This window comes from Amblyraja radiata, chromosome 14 (genome assembly GCF_010909765.2).
Source record: "Amblyraja radiata isolate CabotCenter1 chromosome 14, sAmbRad1.1.pri, whole genome shotgun sequence".
Classification (NCBI taxonomy): Eukaryota; Metazoa; Chordata; class Chondrichthyes; order Rajiformes; family Rajidae; genus Amblyraja; species Amblyraja radiata.
The window spans coordinates 12223460-12237988 of NC_045969.1; the positions used below are offsets into that span (position 1 = coordinate 12223460).

The window sequence follows — 14529 nt, forward strand, 5'->3', positions numbered from 1 at the left end:
AAAGTTGAACAACTTGATTTCCTCCAGTAACAATAGAATTAAGATGGATTTTGCAATGATAATTATGACATTACATATATTAGTAATAATTCTGGCAATATTAACATAAACTTTCTAATTTTCTTTTTGAATGGGATGAGAAAGATCCTGGTCATCCGAATCAGTTTAATGTAAATCACAACTGGATGCAGATCAGGAAAATCAGAATTGTCATGATTTTTCTGGTCTGAACATGCCAGGGTGATAAGGTACTATTTCTTGCATCCTGTCATACAATTCATATTTGAATGTCAAACAAAGGCTAACCAGATGTCTTTCTATTACTTCCATGTTAAAAAAAAACTTTGTTACACAAAACATACTCATGACCTGAGGTGGAAGATATTGAATGACAGTTTCAGATTCCGTTGAAAGTTAAATTCTTAGAATCTGGCATAAATTCAATGCCCAATAAACTGACCACTCTCCTGCACTACAATATTAGCCCACCTGAGTATATTCAACAAAAACAAAGTCAGTGCAATTCCATTTCCTGTGCCACTGCATTTCACCGTTACCTCAAAACGTCATTAAAAATATTTTCAATTTACTACAAAACGGCCGGATTTTGTACATAATTCTGAAAGATCTATCCTCTTCCTCTAGCTGTGAGAATGCAGGGTGACTTGGACAGGTTGGGTGAGTGGGCAGATGCATGGCAGATGCAGTTTAATGTGGATAAATGTGAGGTTATCCACTTTGGTAGCAAAAACAGGAAGGCAGATTACTATCTAAATGGTGTCAAGTTGGGAAAAGGGGAAGCACAACTGGATCGGGGGTTCCTTGTTCATCAGTCAATGAAAGTAAGCATGCAGGTACAGCAGGCAGTGAAGAAAGCAAATGGCATGTTGGCCTTTATAATAAGAGCAGTTGAGTATAGGAGCAAAGAGGTCCTTCTGCAGTTGTATAGGGCCCTAGTGAGACCACATCTGGAGTATTGTGTGCCGTTTTGGTCCCCTAATTTGAGGAAGGACATTCTTGTTATTGAGTGAGTGCAGCGTAGATTTACAAGGTTAATTCCCGGGATGGCGGGACTGTCATATGCTGAGAGAATGGAGCGGCTGGGCTTGTATACTCTGGAGTTTAGAAGGATGAGGGGGATCTTATTGAGACATATAAGATTGTTAAGGGTTTGGACACGCTAGAGGCAGGAAATATGTTCCCGATGTTGGGGGTCCAGAACCAGGGGCCACAGCTTAAGAATAAGGGGTAAGCCATTTAGAACGGAAACAAGGAAACACTTTTTCTCACGGAGAGTTGTAAGACTGTGGAATTCTCTGCCTCTGGAGGCCGGTTCTCTGGATACTTTCAAGAGAGAGCTAGATAGGGCTCTTAAAAATAGTACAGTCAGGGGATATGGGGAGAAGGCAGGAACGGGCTACTGATTGGGTATGATCAGCCATGATCACATTAAATGGCGGTTCTGGCTCGAAGGGCCTACACCTGCACCTATTGTCTATTGTCTATGATATCATTGATCATCATTAGAAAATCATTATTTTACTAACTATGAATTAACTGTAATTAAGCAAACAAACTGAACTTTTCTCATCACATGAAGGAGACTAACTGTGGGAGTATGTACAGGACTGCGTCCGTTCTACTGTTCCCTATCGAGGTTTCTGTCATTATCTTTTGCCATCAATTGTGTAGTGAAGGTTCTTTTCCCACCATTTAGAACTTCCATTTTGGACCTGGCCACGGTACAATGTATCTTTTAAGAATGTCGCTGTATACTTCAAATCTCACAATGGAAGCACTTTTTCTCCAGTGGGTACAGTATAAAAATCATTGAATGACTTGAGTGTTAGCACATGAAAAGAGGATAATCTCTATCCTTCTCTGACTAGGTAGCAAACTAGTTTTTTGGAGACATCTCAGTTAAAATGCTGTAGATTGTCATCCTTGGTACTAATTAGGACAGCCAAGCTTCAGTTTTTCCTCCTAACCTTCAAACTAATTTGAGGCTCATTTGTTGTAGGAGATCCCAATAATTCCAAGAAGCTTTTGGCTAGTTACATCTACACTGATTGATCATTGGATTGCAACACATACCATCGACTTTAAACCATCGTGTTCATAATCATACCTTTCTGTGCTGAAAATAAAATACAACTTTATAGCTGAATCTACTGAATAATCAATCTGTCAAAAGAACTGATCCAGAAAATGTTGGCGCCAACAGAATAAAATTGCTTTGAAGTTACCGACATTTCATATTATTCAAGTTTAAAAACAAATGATAAGCAGTCATCTCAATGCATCAGCTGGTTCTGCAGTATTAATTGAAACTGATTTTGTAATACTGGCAAACTCCCATCATATAAAAAATGCTTCCATGTCGCACCGGAGTAACAAGATGGATTTAAAAAAAAATTCTAAACATTTTACTTTCTTCTACCAGCTTAATATATTACTTTACAGCGTTCTTACCCAACTCTTTATTTTACTAAACATTTGGAGTACATTGTATTGCCTTATATTCAACCTCTTTGCACCTCTATAGATAACTCTTGTGGAATTCCAAAGATATCATAGGAAATTTACGTCTCATCTCAGTTGTGAATCTGTTCATGGCTCCACAAACTGAACGCAGTCTTGAAAGTCCGGTGGCAAAGTGTGCACATGAACAGCCTTTCAAAGGTAGTTGCTGGAAGAGGAGGTGCGTGGGAAAAAAGAGCATCAGATGCCTGCGGGCTGTTGGACCTATCCGAGTGATTCGAGACGTGTTCAGGCTCAGGAGAGTGTGGTGGTGGGGGAGGTGGTGGAGGGGGAGGAGGAGCACACGAGGGACCCTTTGCAGGCTTCGATGTTTCAAGATGGTCCGTTGACTGAGAAATATGAGACTGGAAGTGGCTCCAGAGACGGAAGTTGGTGCGGAAGGCCTTGTGGCAAATGTAGCAAATGAACGGCTTAACAGTGCACAGCAATTCCTGGTGACGCTCCAACTGCTTGCGTATCGGGAAGAGCTTGCCACATTTTTCACACGGCCAAAGTTCACGTTCTCCTTTGTAAGTTAGATCCTCTGGCTCCCCACTGCAACTGTTTGATTCCGAAGCCAAGTCTTCCAAATGGATGGGATTAGCGGAGACTGCGTCAGGTACATGATTATCCTCAGTGTTTGCATTTCTGTGGCTGGAGACACTCAGGTCTTCAGGAAAGCATGACGAATTTTCAGAGTCAACATACATAGGTTCCATAGAATCACTGCATGCTTCGTCTTCCTTTGAGGTACTTGGGCTAGCAATGGAGTTCTCTACAACTTCAGTCTGAGCTTCGTTTGCCAAGACACCATTGTGACATGTTGTATCCAGGCAAGACTGTTTTACTGGGGCCATTGTATTTTCATTATGGACTTCGATCTGATGGCGCCAAATGCTGAAGGAGGATTTAAATGTGCGTTTACACTCTAGACAGGTTAGTTTTTTGTATTCACACTGACTTTCGTGCTCTTGCTTTAATTCTCTGGAGTAAAACCTAAGACTACAGTAGCAGCACACATTAACATTCCTACAAATCCTCTCATGTCTTGTCTTCTCTGCCTTAGAAGGCATCTTGATTTTACAATGATCGCATTGTTTTTCCAAACTCTCTTCACTCACATTTTCAGTACTACATTGTTCTTTTGGCTTGATAGGCTTATTGTAGAGCTTGCAAACAAAAGGCTTCTCACCTGGGTGGGTCTTCATGTGTTGCCTGTAACGTGACAGGAAGCGGAACAGCTTTCCACATGTTGTGCATATGTACACACCTTTGGCTGTAGGCTTTAAATTCTTTTTGAATCCTTGTTCTGACCGTAGGCTTGGGTAACTATGAGAGATCTGCTTTCGTCGCAACTTGTGAAACAGCGCCTTCTTGATCTCCCTTTCACGTATCATATCACTTAGTTTCTTTTGAAATTTTTCTTCTGAGGCAGGGCAGGAGCTGGGAGCTGCTGATGGGTTACTGACTATCCCATGTTGTGTTTGGCTGTGTGTCCAAACTTTGAAATTGGTAAGGAATTTCTTGTGGCAGATATCACAGGCATGTGGCTTATCTGGGTTATGGTACATGCCAACATGACGGAATAGGCCGGCTGGGGTTCGGAATTTCTTGGAACAGGTTGTGCACTTGGATCGCTTCCCAGTTATTGCTGATTCGGGATTAAAATGTTCCTCTTTGTTCTGCTCAGTCTTCAACAGATCTTGATTAGCCTCATCTATAATAGGGCTTGAACTTTCCACAACGTTTTTCGTGATATTGGGAGAATGCTGGAAAGATTCTGATTTCTCAACGGAAATCTTTGCATTTTCAGCCTGGAACCTCCTTTTTACTGGCAGCGTGGATGTCCTTCTGGTCGTCCCGACGCTTTTCACTGAGAATTCCTTACTGGTAGATGGCAAGGTTTCTCCAACAGTCACTCGAATAATATCAGATGTCTCTGAGACAGGGCTACAAGGCTCTGCTTTTACTTTAACAGCTGATGGTAAAGAGATGCCCTCTGCTTCGGAAGGCCGAGATCCATCAAGCTGTTTTGGGCAAGAAGTCTGGCCAACCTGAGGCTCATCTTTTTCAAGTTGTTGTTTCATTGAATTTGTATTTATCAGCGTTTGGGAAGATGCATCACAAATCATCTCTAGAGGTTCATGCTTACACATTGATGATCCGTAATTCATCTTTTGATCAAGAGGAGAAGAGTAACAAGGGACCTGACTATCCATTGATAATGACCTCCGAAGCAGACTTTTCACTAATGGGCCGCTGCTGACAACATTCTGGGTGTTAGACTGCAATATTGGGGGTTGAACAATGGGCCCCACCTGAGTGAAATATAGAAAATTATTCTCTTCAATTGTGCCAGGATTTGCTGTGTGCCCAGACTTTGGTTGGGAATATGCAAATCCTGTAGTTCCATGAAACGAGAATGCAGGTGTTAGTTGTGGCCTAGTTAAAGACGTTCCATTGACCAAGAGATCAGTCAGGCTTTGCCTTGTATCAGAAACTTTCCCACTGAAACTTGAAGTACCATCCACACTCATGGAACTTTTCCTATCCCAACAAAACCTCATCCTACTATTTCGAGCTTCCAGAGATTTGATGGCTTCATGGTACTTTGTGTCACCCAAGGCCCCACGCACATCCGTTAACAGGGGTTGTCCCATATCATCCGACAGGTGAGTTGTACCAACATCTCTGGGCACAGCATTGCAATTTGCCCTTAGGGCATCCATCAAAGATGAGGATTTTAAACTGTGCCTTGGCTCTTCCCTCCACGTTTCCTTTTTCTGATTGGAATCCCCTCCCTTTGCTTCGGATTCAATGTTATTCTTATCAAGATCATTGCGCCCCTGACATACAATGACACTCCTTGGCTGGGAGCTATCAGGTTTGCTCACCTTTTCAATAGTACTTGGTGTGCACGAAATCTGAGGCGTCTGTGATGGAATGCTGGTTAGAAAAGAGATGCCAAGGTTATTACCCAGATGGTGGATGGATTCTAGGCATTTTTTCTCAATGAAAAGGGATGAGGAGTAGATGTAGTTCAGAACATTCTCAAAAATAGGTGCTTCGCAGAGATCCAGTTGGAAAACTGACTGGCTCTCATTCTCTTTCTTCGTAAACAAAGCCCGGAAGTAGTCACTGCTGGCAGCTAGAACATTCTTGTGTGCCCGGAATTTGTGGTCACCAACAATGAGGACTACATCGCATAGCTGGCCTTTTAGACGATCTTCATTTAGTGCACTCAGGAGAGAGATGGCATGTGCTGGATTGATGTAGTGAAATAATTCTTCCATGGTCTGCTCCACCTGCAAGAGAACAGAACATCAAATAAATACATATGAGAATAATGCAGTTTCAAACTCGGGTATACCAACCACAGAAAAAAACATGTTTATCTACATTCCAAAAAAAAGGGATCATTACATTCTCTACCAAACACCAGTGCAAACCTACTATGCTACTGAATAACTTAGGGACCATGGTTAACTGAGTTATGTAGAAGCAGTGATATCTACAAATCAGTTCGAGCTTGACTGATAGTCTTGTCCAATTAAATGTCATATGTTAAGGAAATGCTGCAGTGGATTTTGTAGATGCATTTGAGAATGTGGAGGGAATTAATGTTCATGCTAGTGGGTGATAAATACATCAAGCAAGCTGCTTTGTCCAGGATGGTGTTGAAGTCCTTGAATGGTCAAGGAACTAAATGTGTCCGGTAAAGGAAGAGCATTACTTTATAATTGACATGTGCAGATTGAGATGGAGTCAGCAGATAAGCATAGTTGATAGTCAGAACCTTTTCGTCCAGAGGTGAGAGGGAGAAAGTTTAATGGAGATGTGTGGGACAAGTTTTTTTATACATTGGGTGATGGGGGCTTGCAACACAATGTCACTGTGAGGGTGGAGGCAGTGACAATAGTGGCATTTTTCGCGGCTTTTGGATAGACACATGGAAATACAGGGAATAGAGATATATGGATCCTGTGCAGGCCGATGAGATCAGTTCAGCTAGGCATCATGTATGGCACATATATTGTGTGCTGTGCTGCTCTACATTCTACTAGTCACTTGCTACTGAATTCCAAGTCTCTGACTTGCACTTGCAGCCAAAGTATTTATGTGGCTTGTCCAGTTAAGTTTATGGTCGATAAGAACCCAAAGAACAATGGTCACTTCCTTCCTCAAGTTCTTCCAAAAGAAAGATCCTCAATTCCCATCGACTTCCATCGTACCAACATTTCTTGCATTCAGTCAAATACTAACGATGTCAAGAACCGTCTTCTTTTCTCATCTCTGAAATGTATCTGCTTTAGCCAGTCCTGGACCAAAGCGATAATTAAATATTGAGTGGATAGTGCTTGTGAAACTCTAAATAGGCATGAGTGAGCAGGGTATTAATCTGCAATTGCCAATTGAAACTAATCCATAATTTCTTTGCTGATAGAATGCTATCTGCCTTTGAGTACTTGGTACATGTTAAACAAACAAGGGCTCAGTACCGTTGCAAAAATATTGTTATTTCATTGCCTTTGCTGCTTCCAGTAGACCCACTGTTTCTTTACACACGGAGTTATTAGAATTGATGATGGACTCCGCTGTTATGCTGGAATATCACAAATAGACTGACAAGTGCTATCCACTCAGCTCTTCTAGCTAAAGATGACAGCAAATATTTAATCCTTCTCTTTTGGATGTCTTGGGTTCTGACATCATTGAGGCCAAAATAGCTCCTGAAACCACTGCCTTGTTATTGTATTCCAACATTCGTATTTTTTATTTTAGGGAGGAGGTCATCTGACTTTTAGCCGGATTATTTTGTTGCATGCTTGTGCAATTCTACAATTGAACATAATGCTAATACTCGTGCAACATCATTTAAGAGTAAATAAATCACTATTCGCTTTATATTCAGCTCACCAGTTTCTCAACTAGCAAACCAAATCCTCTAAGTTGCTTGAACTCCTTAAGAGAGGATACTCAAATTAGATGCAGTTCGGAGAGATTTATCAGGCTAATTTCTGGGATGAAAGAGTTATCCTATCAAGATTAGCTAAAAAAGTGAGATCTATACTTTGAAGTTTAGAAGGGGTGATCTCTTTGGAACATACAAGGTGACATATTTACAAGAGAATAGTGTGAATTGAAAAACAAAAACAAAATTTCTTCTCCCAGTGATGGCGAATCTCTGGAATTCCCTAATATGGATTTGAAGAAGGGTCTCGATCGAAACGTCACCCATTCCTTCTCTCCAGACATGCTGCCTGTCCCGCTGAGTTACTCCAGCTTTTCATGTCTATCTTAGGTTTTTTAAATGGGGAATTGAAGGCCAAGCAAAACTGGCACAGTAAGGAAGTTGAGCCTTGGGCTGGATGAGCTGTGATCATACTGAACAAAGGAGCAGACTTTAAGGCCAGGACTCTGCCCCTATTTTCTTGTGTCCATGCATCCATTATACTAATTTGAATCATGAGAATACAAATCTTTTCCAGTCCTTCATTCTTCTAGCAAGTTTGCTTTTTTATTTTTTCAAAGTTTGATGAGGACAAACCACATGATCGGAAGAATTGCAGAAAGATTTCAAACCCACAAATAGATCGCAAGCTTTAGAAATACTCATTGCACTACCGGGTAATGGTGCAGTGAGTAATTCTTAATCATACTTATTTCTCAGATATTAGTCATTGATGATTTTCTGACACAGAGGGTGGTGGGTTTTTTGGAACGAGCTGCCAGAGGAGGTCGTTGAGGCAGAAACTATAACAACATTTAAAAGACATTTGGACAGGTACATAGATAGGAAAGCTTTGGAGGGATATGGACCTAACACGGGCAGGTGGGAGTAGTGTAGATGGGGCAACTTGGTCGCCAGGGGCAAGCTGGGCCGAAGGACCGATTTCTGTGCTGTATGACTCTATGACACATATTGTCGATGGTGAAAAATTAATATGAAGTACACCAATAGATGACATTGGCATGGATTGTTGTCGGATGCAAACTGTATATCATCCTCCTATATATTTACAAAGGAAATGGATGTGTAAAATATTGAATTTCCCTTTTAATTTAGGATACTAATGAATTGCTAGATTTGTTCACTACCTCAATTACTCCAGATAATCACTTCCAGATAGATATTATATGATGGTCGGTTAAAAGCTTTTAAAAACTTATTGAACACCCACAAATATCCAACATTTCTGACTACAATGGTCATTTATTGTCAGATTTGTATCTATGCCAATCCTGACCAAACCCAAAACCGTGCTGATTATTGTTTCAATGTCATACTGCTCTACCTTCTTTTCAGTTTAGCACCAGACAGTCTGATGCAAAACAATTAAGGGCCTGTCCCACTTGGGCATCATTTGCGCGTCACGCAGGTGGTGCGCGAGGATTTTGAGAATCCCAAAATCCTGGGGCGCAGTGCGCGACCGCGCGTCACTGCCTATTCCACCACGCGCCATGCGCGTGTAATGCACGCCATGCGCTCGTCGTGCGTTGTGTCGCGTAAATGTGTCGTGTAAATGACGCGCAAATAACGCTCAAGTGGGACAGGCCCTTTAGGTAGCACATTTCAGACAATAGTGGGAAATATCTCAAAATAAGAGACCTTGTAGAGCTATGTGCATTTCATTGGTGATGAACAACTTTGACAACTGTGGTTGCCTCGCTGCAAGAATGCAATCTTTAATTGTAAGGTTGGTTTTACAATGATATTGAAAACATTTTAAATTTCTCTGGCTACATAGAGAGTAAAGGGCCTGTCCCACTTTCCCGAGTTATTCACAAATTTTCCCGAGTTATTCACAAATTCTCCCGAGTTTTCCCCTTGTTTCATACTCCCAGAATGTTCGTAACGGGTTCGTAGATATGTCGTAGCGGCTCGTTATGCCAGCCGTAGGTTCTCAGGGCATCCTCCTGACTTTTTTTACTCGTGGACATTTTTTATCAGTCTGGAAAAAAAGTCCCGACTTACCTGATATCCCGAGTGCCTGATGTTCTCAACTTTACTGGTGAAAAAAGTAGAGAATTCTTTGCACTTGGCAGGGGACCCAGCTAAGCTGGTACTGGGGGCGGGACATAAGACAGAGGTAATAGTACTAAATAGGACCTTGGAATTTTGAGCGTTTTTGGAAATAAGGTCGGAGAAGTATTGTGATCACACAGACTTTACTGCTTCCTGGTATTTGAGAAGATTGTTTCTTAGAAGTTCGATGGAAATTTGAAGCTTATCGCATTTATACTTCCGTTCTGATTTTCTGCACTCTCTTCTTAGTGTCATTGAGCCAAGGCCAACCTTTATGCTTAGGCTTTTTCATTTTAAGAGGAGCAACAGAATCCAGGATGGAAGAGCAAGAGGTATTGAATGAAAGAATGAGATCGTCAGTACTGAAATGGGGGGGGAGAAGCCTCGATGGTGCAGATGTCGGGAGCAGCTATGAGAGCTTCAGAGAACTTACTGGCAATCAATGAGTTTATGTAGCGGGAGTAGCGAACAGGGAGATGAGATTTGGAGGGAGAGAAAGGCAGAGATGCATCAAATATAATTGCACTATGATCTGACAGACAAGCATCAATAATTTCTATATTACAAATTGGGAGACCGGACGATAGCACAGGTCCAGTGTATGGCCAAGCTTGTGAGTGGGTCCAATGGTGAGTAGAGTCAGATTGAAGGACTCAACCAGGTACATAAATTCACTCACCAGAGGCTTAGTAGAACAGCAGACATGAATGTTAAAATCACCAAGAATCAAGACTCGGTCAAATTTAGGCAAAAGGCTAGAGATAAGATCAGCAAATTGGCTGATAAAGTCCTTATGCATTTTTGGTGGGCGATACACAAGAACAATTAAGAGGGGATAGACTAGATCTACTATAGTTAGTTGCACCGAAACTGGAGAAGTGATCAGCGTTCAGGAGGCGGCAGTTGAAATGTTTCTTTAACACAGTGGCTAGGCCCCCACCAAATGTCTCTAATTTATAAGGCTGTGCAGAAAGAGCTGGAAAGTGGACATAAACTAACCAGTTCAATTATTGTCTGACATTAATGCAATTAGTTGAATGCTCCGCATCTCACTCGGAAATTTCAATGTTTTTCAATAGGGTTGGGTGAGTCAAATTGCAACAATGGGCTTATGAGTAAGTAGAGAAGCTGCACAGCTTTCACGTGATTCCACATTTTTAAGGTTGTCTTCTCATTCTCCAAATCAAAAACATATCTATGTGCAAAATTTCTGTCTTAAATTATATCTGCTTTTGCCCGTCCATTGGACCTGTCCATCATGATTCTCAGCTTCATCTGTACATTTAGAAATAGTTTCCTATACATCTGAATCCAATTCATTAACACATCAAAGGTCAAGATTCCAGCACCAATCCCTCTATTAATTTTCCATCTACGCTGCCAAAATCCTATAGAGGTCAAGCTTGCTGAGGAATTGTATTGTGCTATTTACTGATTTCTTTGGAAAAATCATTATAATAGTTCTCGCCCCAAACATTAATGGCTGCAAGCTTTCCCAAAGGATTGCCAGTAATTTTCACAACTGAGTCTTGAAGTGAATTCCTTCTGGCAAATTCTCTGCCAAATTAATCAATTTTAGGATGCTAATGTTCTGAATGCTTAATTATGGAATGGCATTCATGGTCTCTACCTCTGATCTTCAATCAGTGATTTTTACTGGGAAATATGGAGGTGTAAACAATGAGCCAGAATAATCCAAATATGGTTAATTTTCTAATAACATGAGCCATCTAGCAGAGAGTGACATTTAAACACCGTCATTAATTTGCACCTTCTGAGGGGAGAAAATATGTGGCTGCAAGACATTCCCAAATCATCCCAACTTGTAAACATAATCACTCAGCAATCCTACAAAAAAGATATGCTGATTTGTTCTCCGAACTGTGGCCAAATGTTGGATTTGTAATAATAGAAGCTCTCAGATTTCACTAATCAGACTAATGACCGATGGAGGACCCCGACCTAAAACCCTATTAATTTTGTCCAGGGATGCTGCACGACCCGCTGAGTTACTTCAGCATTTTGTCTCTCTCTCAAATTCACGATTCAATTTTTACACTGAATTCAGTTCAATCGATTTAATGAATTAATTGTAATAAAAATAATATTATTATTGTTGAGGAATTGTATTGTGCTATTTACTGATTTCTTTGGAAAAATAATTCAGCCACTAAAGAGGTTGATGCAATAAAAGTGAATGGAAGATTGGGCATCTTTCTCTTGCATGCAAAAGAAAAAATTCCCGGAAGAATAATTACGAACTCAGTCAGTTAACATATTTTGCAACAATTCACAGGTTCAAGTACTGCATTGGATGCAGGGCATAAAGAATGCCAGAAAAGAGATGCTGCTCCTTTATACAGTTGCATCGGTACAATTATATTTTCATCCACAGAGCAACATCAACTCACCAGTCACTATTTCCATTGATGAGTCACACAAGTGTGATAGGTTACAAAAGGCATCCGTCCAAAAGCATCCCTGGACTTTTTCACTTTTTTCCCGTAACCACAAACTATAGGTTGCAAGTTTCTAATGTGTTAACAAATCTAGGTTAAAGTATTGTTTGAGCTGACAAGGAGCAATAAGATGTTTATCTGAAAGGGTATAGAGGAATGGTTATTTCAATTTCATGAGTCACCAGTCGCCGTTGGCCACATGGAATAAATGATTTTCACCACTTCCTTACTGAAGGCAGGACGTCTTAGTATTAAAAAAGTAGCAGCTGCCTACAGAAAGAAAAAGTCATGTTGATTTCTAAATGCGCGTGGCAGCAGTAAGGGAGGTGGAGTTTGCCAAGACTTCTGGAAAATAAATCTTGGCAAACATTAACTCGGCCATTTAATTTGCTTTGTAGACGTTGATGGAAACTAAACCCAGTCCCATACAAACAGTTGCAAAGCCTTCTCTTGTCTACCCTTCATTCATATTAATAGTGACAGTGCCTAACTGAACTGAAATGTTTAAATGCTGCAGCTCAATACAACGCGATCATGAACCTTTGCTTTAGTATGCTTTCAGATTTTTGCATTGTTGATAAATAAATGATAACTACAGTCGTTCGAGGGATTACATGAATTAAGGCAGAGGATCGATCAGCCAAGTTCTTACTGAATGGTGGTGTAATCTCAAAGGGGCTGTATAGCCTACTTCCACTTCCATTCTTACATTAAAGATAGACACAAAATGCTGGAGTAACTCAGTGGGACATCTCTGGAGAAAAGGAATGAAACATAGAAAAATAGGTGCAGGAGTAGGCCATTCTGCCCTTTGAGCCAGCATCGCCATTCAATATGATCATGGCTGATCATCTAAAATCAGTACCCCGATTATTTTTCCTCATCTTAGTCCTAAATGGCCTTACCCCTTATTCTTAAACTGTGACTCCTGGTCTGGACTCCCCCAACATTGGGAACATTTTTCCTGCATCTAGTCTGTCCAATCCTTTAAGATTTTTTTTATGTTTCTACAAGATCTCCTCGCATCCTTCTAAATTCCAGTGAATACAAGCCAAGTCGACCCATTCTTTCATCATATGTCAATCCTGCCATCCCGGGAATCAACCTGATGAATCTACGCTGCACTCCCTCAATGGCAGTAATGTCTTTCCTCAAACTAGGAGAACAAAATTGCACACAATACTCCAGGTGTGTGCATTCGGGGGAGAAGGGCCTTGGTCAGGGAGGTGACCAAGAACTTGATGGTCACTCTGACAGAGCTCCAGAGTTCCTCTATGGAGATGGGAGAACCTTCCGGAAGAACAACTATATCTGCGGCACTCCACCAATCAGGCCTTTATGGTACAACTGCAGTCGGACCTCCTTGCTCCTAAACTTAAACCCTTTCGTAATGGCCAACATGCCATGAGCTTTCTTCACTGCCTGCTGTACCTGCATGCTTACTTTCAGTGACTGATGTACAAGCACCCAGGTCTCGTTGCACCTCCTTTTCCTAATTTGACACCATTCAGATAATAATCTGCCTTCCTGTTCTTGCCACCAAAGTGGATAACCTCATATTTATCCACGTTATACTGCATCTGCCATGCATCTGCCCACTCACCCAACCTATCCAAATCACCCTGCAGCCTCATAGCATCCTCCTCGCAGCTCACACTGCCTCCCAGCTTTGTGTCATCTGCAAACTTGGAGATGTCACATTTAATTTCCTCATCTAAATCGTTAATACATTACATTCAGAAAGTATTCAGACCCCTTCATTTTTTCCACATTTTGTTACGTTACAGCCTTATTTTAAAATAGATTACATAATTTTTTTTATCATCAATCTACACAGAAGTGAAAAAAGGTGTTTAGAAATGTTTGCAAAGTAATTAAAAAGAAATAACTGGAATATCACATTTACATAAATATTCAGACCATATGCTATGACATTCAAAATTGGGCTTAGGTTTATCCTGTTTCCATTGATTATCCTTGAGATGTTTCTACAACTTGATTTGAGTCTACCAGAGGTAAATTAAAACAATTGACAGTGCATGTCAGAGCAAAAGCCAAGCCATGAAGACGAAGGAATTGTTCGTAGACCTCCGAGACAGGATTGTGTCGAGACACGGATCTGGGGAAGGGTATAAAATAATTTCTGCGGCATTGCTGGTCCTGAAGAGCAGAGTGGCCTCCGTCATTCTTAAATGGAAGAACTTTTGAACCACTAGGATTCTTCATACAGCTGGCCGCCCGGCCAAACTGAGCATTCGGGGGAGAAGGGCCTTGGTCAGGGAGGTGACCAAGAACTTGATGGTCACTCTGACAGAGCTCCAGAGTTCCTCTATGGAGATGGGAGAACCTTCCGGAAGAACAACTATATCTGCGGCACTCCACCAATCAGGCCTTTATGGTGGAGTGGCCGGACGGAAACCACTTCTCAGTAAAAGTCACATGACAGCCCGCTTGGAGTTTGCCAAAAGGGTTGTTTTCTCTGGTGATCTGGTCTGGTCTGATGAAACCAAGATTGAACTCTTT

The 14529-nt window shown here is 41.2% G+C and overlaps 1 protein-coding gene across 1 annotated transcript in view; it reads right to left on the reverse strand.

Annotated features, from left to right (window-relative positions):
* Positions 1–1398: 1398 nt before the first annotated feature.
* Positions 1399–14529, reverse strand: part of zbtb21 (zinc finger and BTB domain containing 21) — a 33682-nt gene continuing 20551 nt past the window's right edge. Inside the window, exon 2 of the mRNA XM_033032537.1 lies at positions 1399–5825. Coding sequence (XP_032888428.1) covers positions 2595–5813 — 3219 coding nt within the window. The 5' untranslated portion in view covers positions 5814–5825 and the 3' untranslated portion in view covers positions 1399–2594. The remainder of the gene's footprint in view (positions 5826–14529) is intronic.